Here is a 27313-nt window from a genome sequence, read left to right on the forward strand (position 1 = left end):
AGTTGACGGGAAATAAGTAGTAATCCAATTCAGAACTGTTTTGCTAACTGCAGTTTCAAGCAGTTAAGTTCAGAGATATCAGATATGGGCCGGTAGTAAAATGAAATAATTTTACTATTTGAACGAGTTATTTAGAATTTAAAGGTATTGATGAACATCTTAAATGTTACAATGAAAGTGAAGATTTGGAGGATGCAATGTTCGAAAGCATTGTATGAAGCCAGTCCATTATCTGCACTAGGTGTTTACATTGATTTTGTTCATTAACAGTCAGTCAAAGGGCCATGGCAGCTTCACTGGGTGAATTCCTCCTTCAATAAATATTGGGAACAGGTACACAATTTTATAGTACTCTAGTTGTATTGGTAGTGTTCTAATTTGTTTAGTATTTCGTTTAACTGCTTATTTTGTTACTCAATTTGTCCATACACTCACCTAGATACTTGTTAAATATTCAGGCAGTATGTTTCAGATTTTAACCACTCTGTAGGTGAAAAAAACTCTTTTTCAAATCTACTGTAGATCTCTTACATTAGTGGTTGCCAACCTTTTTAAGCCCAAGATCCCCTACCTCAGCCTTAGTGAAAGGCAAGATCGACCTCCTAAATCGTTTAGTCATGCGCATGCGCACCGGGCAAAAAGACCGGAAATAACACCCTGCAACCTGGAAACAATCTCTCTTTACAAACAGCTTTCAGTAGCGGGAGTATTGCTATATTACCATTATCCTAATTAGTATTACTTATTTTTATAATGCTCACTTTACAACAGTACTTAGATATTTATTTTTCATTTTTTTCGGGATCTGCTGGGAAAGTCTCAAAGATCGACCGGTTGATCACGATCAACCGGTTGGCGACCACTATCTTACACCTTATACTAAAACTATGAAATGCTTTCTAGTTTTAGATAGCTCTATTTATATCTACTTGAATTGTGGCCCTTATAACTATCAATACCTCAACTATATTCCTCCTTACTCTCCACTCCAAGAAATTTAAAAATCCAATCTATTTACTCTCTTCATAACTAAGTAAAACTGTTCTATGTTCTAAGTTGCTTCATTCCAGGATCTTCTACCCATTCCAATGAAAAATCATGTTCTTTGTATAGAATTGCAACCAAAACTATACCAGCAATGGCCTAACCAACATTTTACCATAGCCTCCCAGCTCTTATATTCCATACAATTAATAAACTCTTTAATAAATTCATATACCAAATTCTTTAAATTCATTAATAGAGCCTTTAACAAATATAATTTAAATTCTCTTTGATGAGAGAACATACACTCAGTGGTTACTTTGTTAGGTATCTCCTGCCCCGAATAAAGTGGCTACTGAGTATATGTTCATGGTCTCCTGCTGCTGTAGCTCAGCCATTTCAAGGTTTATTGTGTTGTACATTCAGAAATGTACTGAAGTGTACTATGACCATGACTATGACTAGAAATGCTCTTATGCACATCACTGTTGTAATATGGGATCATTTGGTTATTTGCCTTCCAGTCAGCTTGAACAAGTCTGACCATTCTCCTCTAACCTCTCTTATTCACAAGCCGGTTTCACCCATAGAACTGCCACTTACCCGATGGTTTTTGTTTTTCATACCATTCTCTGTAAATACCAGAGCAGGAGTTCACAACCTTTTTTATGCCATGAATCCCTACCATCAACTGAGGTTAGGAACCCCTGAACCAGGTTAGGAACTCCTGCAGTAAAGACTTGTGTGTGAAAATTTTAGGATATCAGCAATTTCTGAGACTTAAAAATTACCCCATCTGACACCATCAATCATTCCACAGTCAAAGACACTCAGATCACACTTCTTCCACATTCTGATATATGGTCTGAACAACAACTGAACCTCTTGACAATGTCTCTATGTGCTTATGCATTGAGTTGCTGCCACGTGATTGGCTGATTATATATTTGCATTAATAAGCAGGTGTACAGATGTACCTAATAAGATGCCTACTGATTGCATTTCTCATATCTACTTCACCTCCTTATCTAGCTGTGCTGACATCTGCAGGCATATTTAGACCCTCACACTATCCTTATTAGTCCTCCAAAAGTACATCACCTTGGACTGATCAGGATTATTCCCCCTGCTGGTACTCTGCCCTAATCTAATAAACTAAATGAAAAGGTTTTGTAGCCTCTCACTCTGCTTTATCCACAAACTTACTAATTAAACCTTTTTAACACCTGCAAAGAATATTTTATGGAGGCAACAAATTTCCTAATATAGAGATTTCTCAGGAGGCTACACCGATTCTATGAGATATGTTGTCCTTTCCAACTGGTGGATTATGAAAATTACCTTGGGATCCTATCCAAGTCATACTCTAACAAAGCTTCTGCTTGTCTCAGGCAGACCCAGCCACTCTCCAAAGAAATGTCAGTAACACCATCCAGAAGAAAGCTAATTACATGACTGCCACCTCATACACCACCACAAATATTAATTCCTTTTATAAATAACTAATTGTTCATAGCTACACTGTGAACTATCCACTGACTGCACTGTTCACCTCCAACATCACCAGTCAAATCTGTGACATGCATGCAAAGCAAGAAGTGGTTTGGAATGCAATCTACAACTTTTTAACCAAGCCACACAGTCTCCTGACTTGGGAATGCAGCATCTTCAATTCTGGATCTAAATCCTAGAAATGTTTAGATGTACTTTCAAATTCAGCTTTCCCCTGGAACAGGAAACTACCATCTTTGCAAGGGCATTACTCTCATGACCTAAAAATAAATAAAGGACACATGCACCATTCAGAGAATGGTATGTAATGCTCAATATTAAACTCTCAAATGAATATTAAGCAAGAGTTAAAATTCTCTTGAATATATGGTTTATTTTACGATATTGCAGACTTTTTGGCCTTATGTGTGTAAGGGGTTTCTTCTTTTATGTTACTGCGAAGGCTAACAAAATGACTTCTTTGTTACGTTATAATTAAAATGGTTTTTCTGTAATAATAACTGTGATATAAGGAGTTCTCTCTCTCTCGCTCGCTTCTTGTTTGGGTTATATTATTGATAAGAGATGGAATGAGCCAATTGGGATAGATGTTATTCTTTCTTGTGTGTCTGTAAGCTATTGTTTTTCGTGGGCTTTGAGGGAAAAGGCGCGATGGGGACAGGGAGAGGAGATGCGATGCTGTAAGCTGGGGGGTAGAACGCACCCCGAGCAGGAGTCCGAGGCCCAGGGTCTTCGGTGAGGAGAGGAGACGAAGACAGACTTGTGTGGAGCGTCTGGTCGACCACCGCGGTTGGTCCCAGGCGGTGGGTTGAGGAGGTCGGAGGGGATGGAATGGTGGAAAGGAGACTCCGTTAATTGAGCTCCAACTGTGTGCACAAAGTGGTTGAACTTTGATAAGTTTGGTGCCTTTTACTTTCCTTTTATATTTTATCTCTATTAATTACATAGTTCCAGTAAGATCTATAAAGTGTAATCATTTAATCGCTTATGGTGTATTGTCTGTTATTTGGCGGGGTGGGGTACCTCACACAGAATCCACACAAATTTGATTACCCAGTCTGGTGGGGCCGAAGGCTGCTCCTTCTGGACAAAAACGAGTTCAGTGAGCCTGAGGCTTACCAGGGGGCTACATGCGTTTAAGTAGTTGTATCATTTTGATACATATTGTATCCAAGTCTTAATCGAGGTCATTCCAAATTGGCCTCCTTCCCACTTTTATTAGGTGTCTTTGTGTTGTAAATTTGTTGAACATGCAGTAATCATTGTCTTCGACTTGGGGAATGGGGCTGATGATGTTAGGTTTTGATGTGCTGAAGAATGTTATCTGAGGATTACAGATGTTTACATTATGACCTTTAATGAGCCACGACTTGCAATAGCCTGCACCAGCAGCTTGATTCTATAGCTACAGCAAAAAAAATAATCAATTGTCAAGGTTGAGGACAATATTCTTGGTTAATGAGGAATGTTCGTTGCAGGTTGCTTTCACCTTAGGTGGATTAATAGAAAGTGAGAAACTACCTGCTGATTCAGGAGATGTTTAAATGCTGAATAGGATACTGCTAAAATTTGCCTCTTTAATGAAAACCTTTCTCTTCACATGGGCTCAGATGGAAAAGAGTAATATTGATGGATCCTTATATTTGAGAAGTTCTGCAACAGAATACAGTTAGAGAGCCCTAGTATAATGCATAATATGATCATAATATTGGCAGTAATGATAAATGGCCTAGAAATTCTGCAGTGCTAACTATTAATTTGTTATTGCATTCTGTAACAATGACTAATTAGATCATTAACTCATGGCTTAAAAGTTCTGAGCCAAAAGTACAAAGAGAGGTTCAGTGGCTGGGTCTCCTGTAATCAGATTGCAGGGGTGGAGAGGAGTTAAGAATGAGGATCGAAGGGTAAAGAGGAGTTATGAATTGAGACCTGACGGTCAAAATGGATTACAAATTGAAATTTGGTGACAAGAGAAGTCAGTTCATGCCAAAAGGGTATGAATTGGGGTCAGAGGTAGCGGGGTCATAAATGGAATTGGAACATAACTTGAAGCTATCTGAAAATTATCTCAACCATGCCTTAATCTGGAGATTAAGTATCTATTTTCTTATGTGTAGCACTGTAACTACAAGTGTTATGTGGCCCAACTCTTCGATTAGTATATCACTTCTTGATATTTTGCTGAGCATCAAATTAATTGACAGAATTCTATTTTGTATTTCTGAAAAGAACTGCATGTATGGAAGTCAAAGGACATAGTAAAGTGGTTTCTCTTCTGAACAAGGGTTGTTGAAGGTCTCACTGACAGTGATGTCACAGTGGAAAACAAGGCAGAAATCCTTTTATATGCATTATATAGGATGATTTCCCATTTTGAAAGAGATATGTTCAAAAAATATTCCATGGCTGGAGTTCCCAACTTGGGCTGTATGGACCCTTCGGTTAATGGCAGAAATCTATGGCATTAGAAAGGTTGGGAACCCCCGTTCAATGGAATAATGGCAGCAATAGACACTCCAAAATTCAATTTACATTAAATTTCTAACAATCCACTAATGTTCAGAACTCCTCATGGGTTGAAATCTTGCTCACAAAATTTCCTTGAACCCCTTAATTCTCAATAGAGCCTCAGTTCCAGCACTCCCTGTAAATACATCTGAAACTTGTTTTCTAAGCCTTCTTATGGCACACCACCCATTTTCCTTTTAAACTTAAGGAACCCCATTTTCCTCACTCCCTTTAAACTTACTGGGCTCACATGGAAACATACTAGTCTATGGTGTATCATTTAAAATTAAGTGAATTAAATATGTGTTTGGCTATTGTTCGGAATAAAGTCTAACAGCCCAGAAAGTCTGCCAGCTGGCACATCAGAAGCCCCGGGAGTACTGTATTATCAGAGTTTTATTCTACACAGGAATATATTTCCGTAGCACTGTTGCTGTTCTGTTCACAATAAACTCAATATAAATATAGCAATATTGCTTCTGTCAGAGACAACCAAGATCACCAAAACTATTGGCTTTCTGCCATCCCTCTGATACCAAGGCTACTTCAGCCCACTATGCAAATGACAGGCTGCCAACAACCTGGTTGTATCATACAAGCTGTCAGCACAGTCTGTCCACTGACTCTGGGGAAAGATATTAGCACAAAGACAATCAAAGGCATGCACACTCTTGCACGTACAAATGGAAAATTGATGTAGCCGCAAAACCACAGTGTTCAATGTAACTGATGCAGTTTAAACAGAGGCAAGTCTGGGCTTCAAGCACTTCGAGAAATAGATTTACATTTTCCTTGGAATTATACTATTTAAGTTCATCAATTAAAACCAAACAATAATGCAGAATTACTTCACTTTCTTTGCCACTAGTACATCATGGCAGCAACTTGCCAAGGTGTCTTTAGCAGAACCTTCCTAACCCACAACTTCAACTACATGAAAGGATGAGCAGCAGATTCATGGCATGATGACCAACTCTCCAAGACACAAACTACGCTGACTTGGAAATATGTGACTATTTTGTTATTATTATTGGGTCACCATCCTAGAAAACACTACCCAACAGCAATGGGGAGCCGTTTCTCCAACATGACTGCAATACTTCAAATAGGCAGTGCATTGAAATCATTGTCACAAAGGCAATTAGGACTGTGCATTCAAATACTGACCTTTCCTTTCGACACTTGGGTCCCAAGAGAGAGAAAAAATAGACTGCAGTAGAATCAATGGTGTGACGTTTATTCTAGTCATGTTGAATTGGAGTATTTTGTGTGAACTGGGATGATTGGTAATAAGATCAGTAATGACATTTTCAAACCTAATGTGGGATCTTGATTCTACATTATTTGAGTTCCTTGTAATTAGAAAATTACAATGTTTTAATTACTTAGTGCTGTGAAATTAAATAATTTCAATTAACAAATTTACAAAATTACTGCAATATAAATTACTTATCTCAGGTATGATGTACCTGTCAACTGACCATTTTAATGATTCTGATATTCCCTGTATTATAATTAAAATTTAAAGTTGTTACTATCAAACTGAAAATACTATGACTCTCTCGTGGCGCAGGTCATCATGAAGGGGGAAGATGCATCAATTTGCAATACAAATTTTATAATCTCGAATAGAACATTGAAATCTCATGAATGATTTAAATTGCTTTTCTCTCCTGTATTTGCCTCAGCTTCTTTCTCAGTATCTAATTATTACTATTGGCATTCCACTTTTTTGTCTGTCATATGTACTCCCCATTAAGCATCTGTCTTTTCCAAGTCTAAATCATTTCTTGTTCCAATCTTATTACATACAATTTCTGCATTTCATTCTCTTCCTTTATTGTCTGAAGAAATTGTCTCAGCATTGTCAGTCCTGTGATAGGATTAATGATGCACCAAGAAAATCACTTAGTTTTTGGAATCGTACAGGAAAACATTCAAAAACAGCTCCTAACTGAAGCACAACTCATATTTAAAAGAACAGTTGAAATTGCAGTATCAAGGGAAACAGCAGACAGAGACACAATTGAGTTGTAGTCAGGAATGCAAGTGAGTATGAACAAAACTACAACATCTAAACAGAATCCAGCCTGGATAAAAATGTGTTACAATTACAACAGGGGCTCACATACATCAGACCAATGCAGGGTTAAAGGTGAAACTAGCAGAAATTGCAACACAGTAGGACACGTACAAAGAGTATGCATGGCTGACAAAATAAGTGGGCTGTGGGGGGGGAAGAGAAAAAGATAGAATCAATTTGCAGTTTCAAAAAGAGTTCTAATCTTCATGCTGTCAGAATCAGAATCAGATTGATTATCATCGGCATGTGACGTGGAATTTGTTAACTTAGCAGCAGCAGTTCAATGCAATACATAAGCTAGCAGAGAGAGAAAATAATAATAAATAAAATAAAACCATAATATGACAAAAAATATGACAATATTGAGAGTGACTCAGGACTGGGTAGCCTTGAGATTTACAATGTGGAGACTAACAACGGACCTGACCGACAGACCACAGTTTGTGCGGCTTTAGAGCTGTGTGTCAGACATGGCGATAAGTAGCACGGGGGCACCACAGGGGCCTGTATTGGCTCCCTTCCTGTTTACCCTGTATACCTCGAACTTTAGATAAAGCACTAAGTTAGGTCATCTGCAGAAATTCTCTGATGACTCAGCAATAGTTGTGTGTATAAAGGGAGGATGGGAGGATGAATATAGGGCCCTGGTGGAGAACTTTGTCCAATGATCGAAGTTGCTGAATCCTCTGTAGCTCAACATTAGTAAGACCAAGTAGATAGTAATGGACTTCAGAAAGACTAAGCGTGCATTGCTCCCTGTTACTATTGATGGTGCTGTTGTGGATGCAGTGAAAATCTACAAGTAATTGGTGGTGCACCTGGATGACAGACAAGTGGAGCACCAACACAGAGGCTTAGTACAAGCAGGCCCAGAGTCACCTCTGCTTCCTGAGGAGATTGAGGTCCTATAGAGTATGCAAGTCACTCCTTCACATGTTCTACCAGTTTGTTGTCGCCAGTACAACCTTCTACGTGGTGGTGTGCTGGGACAATGCAATCAACATAGCTTGAAGATATAACAAGCGCAGTGTATAGAGAGGAACAGATGAACGTTTGGATTTGCAGAAGGCGTTTGATAAGGTGCAGCATAAACAACTTTTCCATAAGATAAAGATGCATAGGGTTGCGGGGGGAGGTGTGATGTATTAACATGGATAGAAGATTGGTTAACTAATAGAAAGCAGAGAGTTGGGACACATGAGTGTTACTCTGGTTGGCAATCAGTGGTGAGTGATATGCCGCAGGGGTCAGTGCAGGGCCTGGAACTGTTCATGATATACATTAATGATCTGGAAGAGGGGACCAAATGTAGCGTATCTAAGTTAGCTGATGATGCCAAATTGTGTGGAAAAGCAAATTGTTCAGAAGATACGGAGAGTCTGCAGAGAGATATAAATAGGTTAAGTGAGTGGGCAAGGGTCTTGCAGATGGAATACAATGTTGGTAAATGAGAGGTCATCCACTTTTGAAGGAAAAAGCAGATTATTTTTAAAATGGTAAACAATTGCAGCATGTGGCTGTGCAAAGGGAATTGGGAGTGCTTGTGCATGAATCACAAAAGGTTGGTTTGCAGGTGCAGCAAGCTAGCAAGAAGGCAAATGGGATGTTGGCATTCATTGCTAGAGGGATTGATTTTAAGAACAGGGGGGTTACGCTGCAAGTGCACAGGGTACTGGTGAGGCCACACCTGGAGTACTGTGTGCAGTTATGGTCTCCTTACTTAAGAAAGGATATACTAGATTTGGTGGCGATGCAGAAGAGGTTCACCAGGTTGATTCCAGAGATGAGGGGGTTAGACTATGAGGAGAGAGTTGCCTGGGACTGTACTTGCTGGAATTCAAAAGAATGAGAGGTCTTATAGAAACATATAAAATTATGAAAGGGATAGATAAAATTCAGGCAGGAAAGTTGTTTCCACTGATAGGCGAGACTAGAACTAGGGGACATTCCCTCAAGATTCAGGGGAGTAGATTTAGGATGGAGACAAGGAGGAACTGCTTTTCCCAGAGGGTGGTGAATCTATGGAATGCTCTGCCCAATGAAGCAGTGGAGGCTATCTCCATTAATGTACTTAAGACAAGGTTGGATAGATTCTTGCATAGTAGGGGAATTAAGGGTCTACGCAATTGACAATTGCCTTTGATCTGGGCTGACATTTACGTGCCCGGCTGCACCTAATTAATTAACTTGTTTATTTAGGCTTTTTTCGTAAAGATGTGCTGGGTGCGCTCCAGCTACTGCTGCACCCCTGCATGCTTCATGGCCCGGTATCGGTCTGCGGCCCGGAGGTTGGGGACCACTGCTCTACATGACACCTTGGCTGAATAGAAGAATACTTTTAGGAATAGATGGAGACAACTGTGCTGCTCCCAAGAGCGCTATATGAGGTCTTTCTTACCCTCGACCACTAGGCTCTATAATGAGTCAACCTATAGCTGGGGAAGTTATGGCCCCCTCCTGATAGACTGTTTGAAGTAACTTATTCTTTATTCTTTCTTACTTTTACTCTAATATTTATATATCTGTGCACTTGTAATGCTACTATGACACTGCAATTTCCTTTGGGATCAATAAAGCATCTATCTATCTCTCTAGACAAGCAATAAGGCTTGCACCAGAAGTGAACAGCAAATTAATTAAACTGGAATTGTACACTGGCTCAGGTGTTTTCCGTCATTCCAGAAAATGAGTTTGAACAGTGAAATACAACAACTACAGCTTGATTAGAGATGCATCCTCCATTTGAATGCCACACCCCCTGCAACAGAGTCAACTGAAAGTGAATTAAGAAAGGCAGTAGATAATGCCACAGCAGTGTTCAAGGATGGCGTTACAAAACTCAAACATATCAAGGGTAAAATCATGTCAAATAAAAATACCACACCCAAGTTTTACAAACCTGTTTGATTCCTTATATCATTCGTAATAAAGTAACAAGTGAACTAGATCACATGGAGGCTGAAGGAATTCTTTCTGAGGTTGAGTGGAGCCCATTGACAAAACCAGTGTTCATAGCAACCAAGAAGGATGGATCTGTCAGGATCTGTGGTGACTTTAAGGTCATCATCAACCCAGTATTGAAAGTATTGGGGTGTATGGGGTGTCAGGGAGGGGTAGCACCTCTGGTGGGGGAACATGTCGCGTCCTTTTCAGGGCAGTTAGTCCACCTTTGGTCCCCACCTGGCACTCAGCTCTCACCTGTGGCTCCCCATAGCTGTTTGCATGCGACAGTGGCCACATCCCGGGCAACGGCTTCGACAAGCCGGCTAAACCAGGTGAGGGTAGCCGACGGGTCTCAAACCCTCGGTGTGATAGGGAGTTGTCTATACCAGCATGTGAAGACAGACTCCGGCGGATTGAGCTGACGAGACCTATGGAAGGTCCAACGGTCAAGAAGGCGGTCTCTGCAAGCATTGTGGAACGTGTAGAGCAGGACAAGACACAGAAGACGTCCTGGTCATCCGTTGCGCCTAGTCCCATCTCCAGCCGCCTAGACTCTGTCTTGCCACTGGATCCAGATGGGAATTGGGAAGAGAGAGTAAGGCTGACGCTGTGCAACTCTCCCTCACTTAAATCCAAATCACGCACTAGTCTCGACACCATCATAATGGTGTCGAGGTCCTCATCGATGTCAACGATGGGCGAACGACCATTGAAAGTATATCAATACCCTCAACCCAGGATAGAAGGTATCTTTGCAAACCATTCTGGAGGGAAACACTTCAGCAAAGGGTACTTAGATGAGGCCTGCCTATACATAGGTAGCCAGTGGCATCATACCCAATGAGTTAGTATCATGCTTGTCCCAGTATGCAAAGTAAGGTCCGGTGGACTAGGCACATGAAGATCCCAGTTTGTGATGTTTGTTCGTACAGAAAGATTTGGACTTCTAAGGTCAAGAGAGTGAAACTGCCAAGTGCAACAGCCTTTCTATCTTAAAAATGCTCCCATCCAGGTTTCCTATCATTGTTGGACATGACAGACAACCAAAACCACCTACAGACAGAGATGGAAGAGTCCAAGGGTTTCTCAACATAAACATTCACAAAGGGCTTTATTGCTAAAATAGGCCTACTTTTGGAGTAGCATCTACATCTGCACTCTGGCAGAAAGCTATGGACCAGATGCTGTAAGGCTGCCCAGGCAGTCAGTGTTACCTAGATGACATTGTTGTCACCAATAAGGATTACAAGGAACATCTGTGTGGGCACGTGGCCAAGTAGTTAAGGCATTCAACTAGCAATCTGAAAGTCATGAGTTCGAGCCCCAGCCGAGGCAATGTGTTGTGTCTTTGAGCAAGGCACTTAATCACACAGTGCTCTGCGACGACACTGGTGCCAAGCTATATGGGTCCTAATGCCCTTCCCTTGGACAACATCAGTGTCATGGAGAGGGAAGACTTGCAGCATGGGCAACTGCCTGTCTTCTATACAACCTTGCCCAGGCCTGTAACTGCCTGTCTTCCATACAACCTTGTCCAGGTGAAGACTTTCCAGGTGCAGATCCATGGTCTCGCCAGACTAAGGGATGCCTTTATTAAGGACTACAAGGAACATCTATTTAAAAAAATCTTAGAAGATTATGGGCTCGGAGTATGACATGACGAGTGCAAATTCTTTAAACCAAGCATCACTTGCTGTGGTCACACCATTGATGCACAAGTTTACACAAGTGTGCTGAGAAAAATTCAAGCAGTGGTGGATGCCCCAGGGCCAGAGGACATATCACAGTTGTGGTCCCTTTTAGGATTTGTCAAATACTGTAACAATTTCCTGTCAAACCTGGCTATTATGTTCCACCCCTTGAACTCATTCCTACAGATCTGGAAGAAACGGGAGTGGACAAAGCAGTTTTTCAAAGAGCAAAAAGAATGGTGACATCACTGTACTCACAAATTATGATCCACATTATCCAGAGAAGCATGCCTGTGGTGCCTGTGATACAGGTTCAGTCATGTTATATGTTGTGAGTGATGGAAGTGATAGCATTTGCATCATGTCCCCTTATCGCCGCAGAAAAAAATATAGACAAGTTGACAGAGAGGCTTTGAGTCTAGTTTGTCATGTAAAATGTTTTAACTAGTACCTGTGTGGGACAGAATTTACCCTCATTACTAATTATCAACCACTTTTGTCCATTTTCAATCCATTGAAGTGTGTTGTACCAACAACAGCAGCACAAATTCCGAGCTAGGTTCTGTTTCTTAGAGGACACAATTACAAGTCCAGATTCAAAAGGACATTTAATCATGCAAATGCTGATGGATTGTCCCATTTATTATTGGAAAAGGAAGTACCAGAAAATTTGCAAAAGAGGACACTCCTCTGAACATTTTCTTCCTAATGGAAATCAATAGTCTTGCTATTACAGCAGGGATGATTGAAAGGGAAAGCAGAGTAGTCCCCACACTGTCTCAGGTCTACACGGCAACCCAAAATGTTTGGAATATGAAGCAGAAATTCCAGTTCCCCCATTTTTCCCAGTTCCAGGACAAACTTGCCCTCACTGCGGAACTCCTTATGTGGTGATTGAGAGTTGTACATTCCAAGCTGAGAGCTAAAGTGTTGGAGGAGCTATATGCTGGTTCTCTAGGCACAGTCAAAATGAAGGCATTGTCTTGAAGCTTTGTCTGGTGACCTGAGATAGATCAGCAGATCAAGCAGCCTTGCCATGCACTCTGGGATGGCAATACATCCAGAAGATGTCATGCACAGCACCTCTCCATCCCTGGGAATGGCCTGCATTGCCCTGGCAAAGGATTCATGTGGATTTTGCCAGACAATTCATGGGCACAAATTCCTTGGCAGAAGTGGATGCAGCTACACACTGGCCAGAAGTGTTCACAATAGCCTTCACTACAGTCTCTCACACTGTTGATGTGTTGAGAAGCCTCTTCTCTAGGACTGGTGTTCCTGAGCACTTAGTCTGTGACAATGGACCATAGTCTGTTGTGAAACAGTTTCAGTTATTCTTCGAAATGAACAGAATAAGACAAATTACACCTGCACTGCACCGCCCAATTAGAAGTGGCTTGGCAGAAAGATTTGTCCACACTCTAAAGAATGCACTGTGTGCAATATCGGCAGAACACTCTACACTGAATCAGAAGCTTGCCAATTCTCTCTTTGTATATCTCCATGCAGCACACTCCACAATCAACAACTTGTCAGCTATGCTGTTGCTGTGTTGTCTCTTCCGCTCACACTTGGATCTCCTCAGCCCTAATCTCAGAAGGAGTATGCACAACAAACAGCTGAGACAAGCTGAGGGCTCCTCATACAAGGAGTTCTATATTTCACTCATGGACAAGTAGTCCTGGTGAGGCACTACAGTGATGATCAAAAATAGGTTCTTGGAAAGGTTAAGGACAGAACTGGACTACTCTCCTACACAGTGGGAATTGCATTTGTTGTTATCAGGAAACAACACATGGATCAGCTGAGGAGAGCAGAGTTAATTGTTAGAGAATAAAGGTGGCCATAGTTGGCAGAACCACCTCCTGCAGTCTCAGAGTCGACCCTACAACAACCACGGAGCAGGCCCCAGCACCTGAGATTTTTTTAACAGCCATAGGTCTCACCTGTCAAGCAGAGTGACCCATCCGCCCCCCACCTTTCTCAGGAAAGACATTATCCCACAAGAGTAGAAAACCTCCACAGCAACATTTTCCACACAGAACGACGAGGATGGTCCCATTAATACAAAAGGGCCTGTATAGGTGCTGGATTGCCCTATGCATTACAGTAGAAAGCTTCAATTGACAAATAAAATCAACAGGCCAAATAGATTGTATTCGTAAAATATATGATTAGCATTCAATTTTTCGATGAAATATGAAGATGGACATTTTATGACAAAAATAAAGCTGTAGAAAGAAGTGTCCAAATATTATTTTGCATGCAGGATCTCGAATAATGTTTTCTTACATGTGTTAAATTTATTCAAAGCATAAAGGTAAAGTATATTGTATACTGAACATAACTGAGTCTATTTAGCCAATATATACCCTGTATGCTTGAAGCATGTTTAGAAAATAATATAAATCTTACTTTATGATCTAAAATGTTAAGAGTATGGGATGTATCTTTAATAATAAATTTGTAACATTGCAATTTTAATCTAGACATTTGAAAGAGGGAGTTGTCTTGCTCTTAGTTGTTTAAAAAAATGTTGGACTCTAGGCACAATGGAAGAACCTGTCAACCAGAAAAATAAGACTTCTCAGCAAGGAGCTTGGGAGTTCTCTGCAAACCGATCCTTCAATTAATCCTTCATGGATATGGCCATATCTACTTTTGAGCAAACTAAAACTAATACTCGTGGCAAGTAAATCTGCAGATTCTGTAGAGATAAGCTGTTTGCTTTGCTCTAAAGTGATTTATACTAAAGGAAATTGCACATAGACAGGAATGAACTAGGATGGGTTAACAAGCAGAACAAATTTGGAAGAGAAGTACAATCCTTCAGTTCACTTATAGCCATAGGAACTATTATTAAGATTAAAGTCTGTCACGAGCCTTGTGGCCCATCAGGCCGGTGCTTATGCCAGTTTCTGTGACATGAAGCGACTGAGAGTACGAGAATCCGCCCCTCCCGCCCCCGGATAGGATGTCAGTTTTTTTTTTGCTGGTACCCATTCTCAGCTGGGTAGACTGGAGCATTGTGTGGTTAAGTGCCTTGCTCAAGGACACACACATTGCTTTGGCCGAAATAGTGGCCTTAAATGAAAGCTCCCATAATATTTGTACTGATTTATTTCACACTTTTGAAAATGCTTCTTAAAAAAAAATCAAAATACAATTTCCACTTAAATAGCATTTTATTATATGCTCGGAAAATTTCAAGTACTTCACAAACGAATTTATAAAAAATTATCTAGACCTATGGTAGCTAACGTCCAACTCCAAAACCAAATCATTTCAATAATGTTTCGAGAAAGAATGTGTTAAATATTAGTTAAGACTCTGGTGCTTAGCTGCTTCAGAATTGCTTCTCCCCATCAAGATTAAGTTTGGCTGACTAGTAATGTAAACATTATTACCACAGAGATGATGTTTTTTGTTAATTAATTCAACACTTTTCTATCATGGCCAAAAAGGCAAACAAGTGAACCATGCAGATAACTTTTCAAAAGAACAGTTACAAATTTTAGCAATCTTAACAAATATTGACATGCAAGTTACACCTGGGGGAAAGTTTAGATACTCACATGCAATGCGGACAAAAGCCTTTTGACTTTTAGTGGTGCCTGAGGTGCTCCATGCCACACACTGGCACCAATATTCTTCTAAACCAAACATCTTCTCTACTTGCTGACGTGAAATATCAGTTCTAACCTGTAGTACCACAAGTCCTGCAAGTAACAACAATTTTATCAGCAAAGCTTGAAGGCATCAGTCACAATGTTCCTTACCTTGAACCACACAAGCCACAATAACAGTTTAAGCATATTTTTGGCTGCAATTATCACACTCCCCTTCAAGCAGAGACTTTTGAATTAAGTTTACATCTCCTGTGGGGTGCTTCCCTCAATATTAAGTACACCAATTTTGGAAGTGGGGGGGGGGAGGGGAACAAACTACCAGCGGGGAACTGCAGCGATTGGGTCCCTGGCACTGAGTATGATGCTGCGGCTCAGAAAGGAAGGCGGGAAGAAGAGGACTGCAATCGTGATAGGGGATTCACAGTTGGAGGAGTAGACATGAGATTCTGGGCACACGATAGAGACACCTGGATGATATGTTGCCTCTCTGGTGCCAGGGTCAGGGATGTCTTGGATAGTATCAAAGGCATTATAAAGGGGGAGGGTGAGCAGCTAGAATACTTGGGTCCCTTTTGGCACTGATGACAGGGGTAGACAAGGTGAGGAGGTCCTGAAGAGAGAAATTAGGAAGCTCGGTAGAAAGTTGAAAAGCAGAATCTCCAGGTAGTAATCTCTGGATTGCTGCCTGAGCTACGCACGAGTGACAATAAGAATAGAATGATTTGGCAGGTGAATACGTGGCTGAGGAACTGGTGCAGGGAGCAGGGGTTCAGATTTATGGATCATTGGAACTTCTTCTGGGGAAGGCACGACCTGTACAAAAGGGAAGGGTTATACCTGAACCCGAGGGGGACCAATATCTTTGTTTGCTAGAGCCGTTCAGGAGGGTTTAAACTAATTTGGCAGAGGGATGCAAAACTGAGTGATGGGGCATTTGGTATACTGTGCAAACAGAGGCAGTGTGTAGTGAGACTGTGAGGAAAGATAAGTAGATGATAGGGCAAAATTACGGTAAGTGGAATGACTTGCAGTGTAAAAGGAGGACAAAATCAAAATGGTGACAAATACAGGACTCAAGGTGTTACATTTAAATACATGTAGTATATGCAATAAGGTTCTTGTAGCACAGTTAGGGACTTGTAGGTATCATGTTGTGGACATCACTGGGTCATGGCTGAAAAAAGATCATAGTTGGGAGCTTAACATCCAAGTATACACATTGTATTGAAGGGAGAGGCAGGTAGGCAGAGGGGTTGCTGTGGCTCTGTTGAAATCAAGTGACAGAGGTGACATAGGATCGGAAGATGTAGAATCGTTGTGGGTAGAGTTACAGAACCACAAGGTTAAAAAGACGCTAATGGGTGTTATATACAGGCTTCTGAACAGCAGCCAGCATTTGGACTATGAAGTATAATGAGCGATAGAAAAGTCATTTTATAACTAATTTGCATTGTTTGTATTTTTTTATGTATTAATATCTCTTGTACATTTATATCGCAACAGTGTATTAGTTTCTATATGTTTTAACTTTTGTGTACTAATTCAATAAAAAGATTTTAAAAGAAAGAGAGATAGAAAAGTCATGTAAAAAGAGCAACGTTATGATAGTCATGGGAGATTTCAAAATGCAGATAGATTGGGAAAATCAAGTTGGTGCTGATTTTGGATCCCAAGAGAGAGAATTTGTAGAATGCCTATGAGATGGCTTGTAGAGCAACTTGTGGTTGAGCCCATTAAGGGATCAGCTATTCTGGATTGGGTGTTGTTTAACAATCTGGATTTAAATAGGGTGCTTAAGGTAATGGAACCCTTAGGAGACAATGGTCATAATTTGATAGAATTTACCCTGAGGGAGAAGCTAAAGTCAAATGTATCAGTGTTGCAGTGGAGTAAAGGGAATTACAAAGGCATGAGAGAAGAACTGGCCAAAACTGATAGGAAGGGGACACAGGTAAGGATGATGGCAGAGCACCAACAACAGAGTTTCTGGGAGCAAGTCAGAAGGTGCAGGACAGATACATCCCAAAGATCATCTAAAGTCAGGATGGCACAATTGTGGTTGTCAAGAGAAGTCAAAGCCAACAAAGAAGCAAATGAGAAGGCATATAATAGAGCAAAAATTAGAAGGAAGTTAGAGAATTGGGAGCTGTTAAAAACCAACAGTAGGCAACTAAAAAAGCTGTAAGGAGCAAAAAGTTGAAATATGAAGGTATATAGGCATCTGTTAGTCTCGTGAGATTTCCAGGGCACAGGCCTGGGCAAGGTTGTATGGAAGACCGGCAGTTGCCCATGCTGCAAGTCTCCCCTCTCTACGCCACCGATGTTGTCCAAGGGAAGGGCACTAGGGCCGATACAGTTTGGCACCGGTGTCATCGCAGAGCAATGTGTGGTTAAGTGCCTTGCTCAAGGACACAACAAGCTGCCTCAGCTGAGACTCGAACTAGCAACCTTCAGATCACTAGACTAACACCTTAACCACTTGGCTACACGCCAACACAATATGAAGGTAAGCTAACCAATAATATCAAAGGGGATACCAATAGATTTTTCAGATATAAAAAGAGTAAAAAAGAGGAAAGAGTACATACTGGACCGCTGGAAAATGACACTGGAGGGATAGTAATGTGGGACAAGCAAATTACGGATGAACTGAATAAGTATTTTGCATTAGTCTTCATTGTGGAAGATGCTAGCTATATGCTGGAAGTTTGAGAGTATCAGGGGCAGAAATGGGTGAAGTTTCCATTACTACAGGGAAGGTGCTTGGCATGCTGAATGGTCTGCAGGTGGTTAAGTCACCTGGATCAGATACACTACACCAGAGGGTTCTGAGCAAGGTAGCCAAAGCAATTTTGAAGGCATTAGTAATGATTTTTCAAGAATTACTAGATCCTGGCATGGTTCCAAAAGACTGGAAAATTGCAGAAGTCATTCTACTGTTCATGAAGGGAGGGAGACAGAACAAAGGAAATTATAGGCCAGTTAGCCTGACCTCAGTGGTTGGGAAAATGTTGGAGTTGATTGTTGAGGATGAGGTTTCGGGGTACTTGGAGACACACAATAAAATGGCCAAAGTCAGCATGGTTTCCCTTAAGGAAATAACAAGCAGGATAGACAAAGGAGAATCGGTGGATGTAGTGTACTTGGATTTTCAAAAGGTGTTTAGCAAGTTGCCAAACCTGAGGCTGCTTTGCAATATAAGAAACCATGGTATTGCAAGAAAGATACTGGCATGGTTAAGGCACTTTCTCATTAGCAGGAAACAAACAGAGGGAATAAAAGGAGCCTTTTCTGATGCTTTGCAGGGGTCAGTATTGCAACCACTTCTTTCTACATTGTATGTCAATGTTTTGGGCTAATACGAAGATAGGTGGAGGGGCAGGTAGTGCAGAGGAAGTAGGAAGGCTGCAGAAGGACAGAGTAGGAGAATGGGCAAAGAAATGGCAGATGGAGTACAGTATCAGGATGTGTACAGCGGTGTACTTTGATAAAAGGAATAAAAGCGTAGAATATTTTCTAAATAGGGAGAAAATTCAAAAATCTAAAGTGCAAACGGACTTGGGAATCTTAATTCAGGATTCCCTAAAGGTTAACTTGCAGTTTGAGTCAGTGGTGAAGAAGGCAAATGCAATGATAGCATTCATTCATTTCGAGAGGACTAGAATATAAAATCAAGGATGTAATGCTGAGTCATATAAGGCACTGGCAAGGCCTCACTTCGAGTATCTTGAGCAGTTTTGAGCCCCTTATCTAAGAAAGAATGTGCTGACATTGGATAGGATTCAAAAGAGGTTCATAAAAATATTTCAGGGATCGAAAGGCTTATCATATGAGGAGTGCTTGATGGCTCTGGGCCTGTACTTGCTGGAATTTTGAAGAATGTTCAAAAGCCAAGGTAGAATTGATATGGTGAAGATGTTTCTTATAGTGGGGGAGTCTAGGACCTGAGGGCACATCCTCAGAATAGAGGGATGTCCATTTAGAGTGGAGGTAAGGAGGCATTTCTTTAGCCGGAGGGTGGTGACTGTGTAATTCACTACCACAGGTGGCTGTAGAGGCCAGATTATTGAGTGTTTTAAAGGCAGTGGTTGATAGATTCTTGATAAGTCAGAGCATGAGTGGTAATGGGGACAAGGCAGGAGAATGGGGTTGAGACGGATATGGATCAGCCATGATCAAATAGTGGAGCAGACTCGATGGGTCGAATGGCCTAATTCTGCTCCAATGTTTTATGGTCTCATCAGCTTTATATGCCAGAAACTTTGCCCACGGATTTCAAATAAATTGGGAAGACCACATTTATTACTCAATCTGATTTTCTCCAAAAATTTTATGATGGACCTTCTTTATAAAAATGATGCTTTTATGATAGCTCTGGGTAGTTCATTTTGATTTATTATCCGGGGGATATGAAAGTAAGGTGGTAAACTTAGAGATGAAATTATAACAGACCTGTAGGGAATCATTCAACTGGTGATGTTCCATCCTGAAAGCTACTCATCTTTTTCAGTAGTAGTGATTTCATGACCAATAGAAGTTGATGCAATATAGTTTTTGGATATTGCATATTTATGAAAAATTTTGAAAGAAACAATGGTAAATTCCAATATCAGTAAGAATATCTGTTTCAGCTTGCTTATTTAAATTTTGTATTACCAGTTGATGAAGAACCAAATAGTAGAACATTGCCCAGTGACAGAAAAACAATTAAATGTATCTGGCTAAGTGGACAAATCAAAAAATATGCCCAACTCCATGATCTATAAATAAGTCATGTTAACAAAAATGTAATTTTCGCACTTTGTATGTTCACAGATAAGTAAAATTAAAAGTAAATGGCATGTTTCAGTGCACAATTAAGCTAAAGAAAATTAATTTTATTTCTTAAGATGTACTTAAGCATCATAATTAATATAGCTGCACAACTATAAATTGCAACAGTGTGAACAATGATTTTGCTTCTATGAGTTTTAGTTCCTCTGTCAATATTCTCCATAGTATAAAGAATATCTTTAAAACAATACAATCGTCTGTTGGCTCTGTCAAAGAGCATAGCCTCACTCCACAATATCTAATAGTCATTCTGTTAAATTATTAATTAAAAAAAAACAGAAAATTTGAACGTACAGCGTAACAGTGTAGTGTAGACCCTTTGGCGCACAATGTTTTGCTGACTTTTTAACCTACTTTAAAATCAATCTAATCCTTTCCTCCTACATAGTCTTCCATTCTTCTATCATCCGTCTGCCTATCTAACAGTCTCTTAAATGTCCCTAATTTATCTGCCTCTATTACCCAAACTGGCAGTGTGTTCCATGCACCCACCACTTGGTATAAAAAGCCTACTTTTCACGTCCCCCACATATTTTCCTCCAGTCATCTTTTTGAGTATAGCACACACCTGAAAACTTTCTGATACTTTTGAAAGTTTTCGAATCAAAGTCATGATGTGATGTCATGTTGCAATGCATTAATTCAATAAGTCTGAATGTTTCGAAAGCACCTCAGAGTCTGCTTTCTTCATACGAAACCTGGAAGCAATGCTTTCTTATGGATATAGTGCCCATTATAGTTTGAAGTAGTACAGGGACGGCCATTCATTGTCATTTTCATCTTCATTATCTCCAGGGCTATTTCAGAAGTAGACAACATACAACATTTTAAACTTCACGTATTTTGGATGTGAATAGCTAATTACATTCAATGAAACAGAACTACAAAATAAGAATCTAAGGAAAGTGCAATTTAAGCAGTCAGAAAGTGCTGCCTTGACACTTGACTTGGCAGAACATGATGTACAGAAGCACAGGAAAATTGCCAGAGCTGTTGGATGGCACCACTATGTCTGCAACGCCCATTGCAATAGAGTTCAGCCTCTGCAGAGAAACCATTAAAAAACTGTGCTATCACAGCCTTGAGAGAACCTAGAAAAAAATATTGATTGTACATATAATCACTAGAGCATCTACTACAGTTATCTAGGGAAGTAACAAAGTCAAAGAGTTATTGAACATCACAGCACAGAACAGGCTTTTCAGCCTATCTAGTCTGTGCTGAACTATTATTCTACTTAGTCCCATCGACCTGCACCCAGAACATAGCTCTCCATACCCCTCTCATCCATGCAGCCATCCAAAGTTCTCTTAAATGTTGAAATCATAACCGCACCCATCACTTCTGCTGGGAGCTTGTTCCCCACACTCACCACACTCTAGCTGAGGAAGTTCCACCCTGATGTTCCCCTTTAACAATTCTTCTTTCATCCTTAACCCATCAACACTAGTTCTAGTCTCGCCCAGCCTGCTTGCATTTACCCTAACTATACCCCTCATAATTTTGGACACCTCTATCAAAGCTCCCGTCAATCTTCTTCACTCCAGGAATAAAGTCCTATCCTATTCAACCTTTCCCTATAACTCAGGTCTTCAATCCCCAGAAACGTCCTCGTAAAAATTCCTCGAACAATGAAGAAAAGACTGCACAATAACTCATTTTATGTGGATGTCAAGAATCCCGGGAGGAAGTTTGAGCATGTAAGTGATATATTCACGGGGTGCATGAGTCTCATTTTATTGATTACACAACAGAAGGAAACTGATCCAGCTAAAAGGGAGGAATATGAATGCCGATCCATTGGTTAAAAAGTGAAAACATTCTAAACGATTTACACAAATTCACCCTTTCAATATCTATAGTAAATTCATTTTGATGTATCTTGTAAGCTAAACACAGTTCTGCTTCACGTATTGGAATGACATGCTCACTTTATCACTAATTAGAAACTTTCAAAACAGTGCAATGAAAACCAAAGCATCATAATAAAGATTCATAGAGGCATCAATCACACTTAGTGCAACGCCCACAAAATTCCACGTATACCTACAAAACCTCACCATTCTGCAGATTATGACAAATTCCTGAAGCGAAGTTTAAAGTGTGATTGTTTTGACACAACTTTTTCCAATTAATACATTGCGACATTACATGTGCTTACAAAGAAAAGTAACAAGTATGAAAACTGGAAGATTTCATTTCATGAAATGTAATTATTAGGTTAAGTGTGGCTTTTCTTCCCTTGCAGTTTGGAATTGGAGAATGTCAGTGTTTGAAAGAATTTCCCACCACAGCTTGCATCATCAGACATTTCTCCAGATTTGGAATGACTTGCAGGTTTCAAATTTCCTTTGGTCATGATTCGAGAAGGATGCTTATCATGTCATAGAAGCACAGTTGGATCATTTATATCAGTGGTCCTCAACCACCGGGCCGCAGATCAGTACCGGGCCGCAAAGCATGCGCTACCGGCCCGCGAGGAAAAGATATGATCTGGCAATATGAAACGATATGGGTCAGCTGCACCTTTCCTCATTTCCTGTCACGCCCACTGTTGAATATGAACGCACGTGAGGTCATCAGTGACCCAAGATGCAAATGACCCAAGACGTGCAAAGGAATGGGTCCGTGACCCATTTGTGAATGTCCCTGGTGAATCATCCATGTCAGCGTGGGAAAAAGATCAACTCCTCGAGCTTGCAAATGACGGTGGGCTGAAAAGTATGTTTGACATAACATCTCTGCTGGCATTCTGGATCAAAATCAAGGCTGAATATCCTGAGATAGCCACGAAAGCACTGAAAACGTTGCTTCCATTTGCAACATCATATCGCGGCGAAGCAGAGTTTTCTGCAATGGATGCAACGAAAACTAAATTGCGGAATAGACTGGACATAAGGAACGGCCTTCTAGTATCGCTGTCTCCCATCACCCCTCGATAGGACCGTATTGTTGCAGGAAAACAAGCCCAGGGCTCCCACTGATTCAGCGATATTGGTGTGTTACAATGATTTTATATGTTCATATGAGTAAAATATGCGCTGTGTGCTTAATATCCAAACATTACTTAAAATGTTATGTCGCTATTGACTTATAAGTGACTTATAATTCAGTGGTCCCCAATCTCCAGGCCGCAGACTGATACATTGCCGCGAAGAATGCAGTGGTACAGAGGTAGCTGGAATGCACCCATCACATCTTTAAGAAAAAAGCCGAAATAAGTAAGCTAATCAATTAGGTGCCGCCCAGCACGTAAATGTCAGCCCAGATCAGAGGCGATTGCCGATTGCGTTGTCTCTGATCTGGGCCCGACATTCATGTGCCGGGGCAGCACCTATATTCCGGTCATGATTAACACCCCCCCTCCCCGGCCAATCCACGGTGCAAAAAAGGTTGGGGACCCCTGATTTATATCATGTTTTGACATCAATATTCATTGCATAAAAGAGTGTCATTGTTCACACCATAGGAAGTTCCAATAACTTTCAAGGGTGACCATCACACCAAAGGCATAAGGTCAGATGAAAGGCATGTGCCAAAAACACTGCTTTGGGCACTTCTCAAACCTCACTTCCTATGGGATTACTTGAAATATCAGTAACATTTTCAGTCAGGACATTCCCATCCTGGTCTTTGTCGTGTCCCATTCATGAGTAAAATGATGTTTTTACATTTCCTTCTATTTGGGATCTGGTTTAATATCCAGATGTTAAGATCCCTTCAGTGATAAAATAATTGAATCAAAGAAGCTAACACTCCCCTCTTAGAAGACCTTGAGGCAGACAATTCCTTCAAGGTGTTATATTTGAAGGCATGCTTTATATGAAATATGGTAGATGAACTTGCATCACAGTTACAGATTGGCATGTATGATATTGTGGGCATCCCTGGATCATGGCTGAAAGAAGATTATAGCTGGGAGTTTAACGTCCAAGGATACACATTGTATCATAAGGACAGGCAGGTAGGCAGAAGGGATGGTGTGGCTCTGTTGGTAAAAAAAAATGAAATCAAATCATTAAAAAGAAGTGACATAGGATTAGAAGGTGTAGAATCATTGTGGGTTGAGCTAAGAAACTATAAAGGTAGATTGGAAAATTAATTTGGTGATGGATCCCAGGGAGTGAGTTTGTAGAATGCTTATGAAATGGCTTTTTAGAACAGTTCATGGTTCACCCTAAGAGGGGATCAGCTATTCTGGATTGAGTGTTGTGCAACGAACTGGAATTGATTAGAGAGCTTAAGGTAAATGAATGCTTAGGAGCAGTGATCACAATATGGTAGAATTCACCTACAATTCGAGGGGAAGCTGAAGTCAGATGCTCCAGTACTAGAATTGAATAAAGACAATTATAGAAGCAAGAGAGAGTAGCTGGCCAAAATTGATTGGAAGGGAACACTAGTAGGGATTATGGCAGAGTAGCAATGGCTGGAGTTACTGGGAGCAATTCAGAAGGCACAGGATAGATACATCCCAAAGAAGAAGAAATGTTCTAAAGGCAGCATGATGCAACTTTAGTTGACAATCGAAGTCAAAGCCAACATAAAAGACAGAGAGAACATATAATAGAGCAAAATTAGTGCGAAATTAGAGGATTGGTAAGCTTTGAAATACCAACAGAAGGCAGCTAAAAAGACATAAAGAAGGAAAAGATGGAATACAAAGGTAAGCTAGCCAATAACATTAAATAGGATACCAAAAGTTTCTTCAGATATTATAAAGTGTATAAGAGAGGCAAGAGTAGATATTGGAACACTGGAAAATGCTGCTGGAGAAGTAGCAATGGGAAACTAGGAAACGGGGGACAAACTGCATAAGTATTTGCATCATTCTTCACTGTGGAAGACACTAGCTGTATGTTGGGAGCATTAGTGTATCAGCAGGCAGAAGCGAGTGAAGTAGGAGAAGGTGCTTGGGAAACTGGAACAGATGATCTATACCCAGTGTTCTGAAAGAGGTGGCTGAAGGGACTGTGCAGGCATAGGTAATGATCTTTCAAGAATCAATGGATTCTGGCAAGGTTTCACAGGACTGCAAAATTGCAGATGTCACTCCACTCTTCAAAAAGGGAGAAAGGCAGAGCAAAGGAAATCACATGTCAGTTAGTCAGACCTCAGTGGTTGGAAAGATACTGGAGCCAATTGTTAAGGATGTGTTTTTAAGGTACTAGAGGCACATGATAAAATAGGCCAAAGTCAACATGGCTTCCCTAAGGGAAAATCTTGCCTCACAAATTTGTTGGAATTCTTTAAGGAAATAACAAGCAGGATAGGCAAAGGAGAATCAGTAGATGTTGTGTACTTGAATTTTCAGAAAGCCTTTGACAAAGTTTCACTTGAGGTTGCTTAACAAGTTAAGAGCCCATGAAAGAAAGATATCAGCATGGATAGAGCGTTGTCTGATTGGCGGGAGGAAAAGAGTGGGAATAAAGGGAACCTTTTCTGGTTGGCTGTTGGTATCTAGTAGTGTTCCACAGGGGTCTGTGTTTGGATCACTTCTTTTTACATTATATGTCAGTGATTTGAATAAAGGAATTGATGGCTCTGTGGCCAAGTTTGCAGACAATACAAAGATAGATGAAGTGGTACGTAGTGTTGAGGAAGAAGAGAGGCTACAGAAGACCTTAAAACAGATTTGGAGAATGAGAAAAGAAGTGGTAGGTGGAATACAGTGTTGGAAAGTGTCTGGTCATGCACTTTTGTAGAAGAAGTAAAAATTCTCTAAATGGAGAGAAAATTCAAGAATCTGAGCTGCAAAGGGACATGTGAATCCGTGTACAGGATTCCCTGAAAATTAATTTGCAGGTTGAGTCAGTGGTGAGGAACACAAATGTAATGTTAGCATTAACTTCATGAGGAGTAAAATATAATATCAAGGATTTAATGTGAAGGCTTTATAAGGCACTGGTGAGGCCTCATTTGGAGTATTGTGAGCAGTTTTGGGCCCCTTATCTAAGACATTTCTGATATTGGAGAGGGTTCAAAGGATGTTCATGAAAATGATTCCGGGATTGAATGGCTTCTCATATGAGGAGTGTTTGATGGGTTTGGGCCTGTACTCACTGGAATTCGGAAGAATTAAGAAGGATCTCATTGAAACCTAGGGAATGTTGAAATACCTTGATAGTGTGGATGTGGAGAGGATATTTTCTATGGTGGGGCAGTCTGAGATCAGAGGACACAGCCTCAGAATAGAAGGGTATCAATTTAGCACAGAGATGAAGAGGAATTTCTTTTGCCAGAGTAGTGAATCTATGGAATTCAATGCCACAGGCAGCTGTGGAGGCCAAGTAATTGGGTATATTTAAGGCAGAGGTTGATAGATTCTTGATTGTTAAGGGCATGAAGGGATATGGGGGAATGCAGGAGAGGAAAATGGATCAGCCATGATGAAATGGCAGAGCAGACTCGATGGCTCAAATGGCCTCATTCTGCTCCTATATCTTATGGTCATATGGTCTAATACACTATCATTTTTTGTTAGATAATTCAGTTTCTCAAATTCTGATGGAGTATTCCCTGTAAACCCCCCGTCAGCCTATTTCAGCAACAAGATTACTAAGATTTGTGACACCAAAGGAAAAAATCTAATTTGACAATGGGAGGTTGTAAACAATCCTCCTGTTATATTTCAATAACCATCCAATTATTCCCAGTTGGACACTAGCAGGTGCTATTGAATCAGGAAAAAACATCCAGAAAGAATATATTTTAAATTTCATATCTCATCTGGGTCTATGATATTATCATTGCTTTCACGAATACCCAGAGAAATACAACTTTTTTTTCAATAAACTCCACCATCAATATCATAGTGCCAACAGGAGGAACCACTCAAGATTTACTCTGTTGACTTGGGGACATTTTGTGCCAAAACTATTAGCACTATAATAAAGGGTTTTAGATAGCTAACTTTCACTGGCTCAACTTGTGTGTTTTTCAACATGCCATTAGTATCACATATCTTGCAGGTGAATGGTTAGTATATCATTTGAACATGTAGTTCAAGTATACACTTCTGGCAAACAAATTTGCTACTGGAAAATGGAAACTCAAAAAAATTGCCTGCATAGTGCTAAACTGTCCTTTCTGTCATCCAGCTAATAACTATGTGTCTATTAATTTTC

General features: G+C 40.4%; 1 protein-coding gene across 6 annotated transcripts in view; it reads right to left on the reverse strand.

The window, feature by feature from the left end:
• unc5a (unc-5 netrin receptor A) overlaps window positions 1-27313 on the reverse strand; it is a 613315-nt gene that overhangs the window by 214674 nt on the left and 371328 nt on the right. For 5 of the 6 annotated variants that reach the window (XM_063053439.1, XM_063053437.1, XM_063053434.1 and 2 more), the window contains one exon: window positions 15300-15443. The exons of the other annotated variant lie outside the window; for it this stretch is intronic. In XM_063053439.1, coding sequence (XP_062909509.1) covers window positions 15300-15443 — 144 coding nt within the window. The remainder of the gene's footprint in view (window positions 1-15299; window positions 15444-27313) is intronic. 6 annotated transcript variants of the gene reach the window in all.

This window comes from Mobula hypostoma, chromosome 7 (genome assembly GCF_963921235.1).
Source record: "Mobula hypostoma chromosome 7, sMobHyp1.1, whole genome shotgun sequence".
Classification (NCBI taxonomy): Eukaryota; Metazoa; Chordata; class Chondrichthyes; order Myliobatiformes; family Myliobatidae; genus Mobula; species Mobula hypostoma.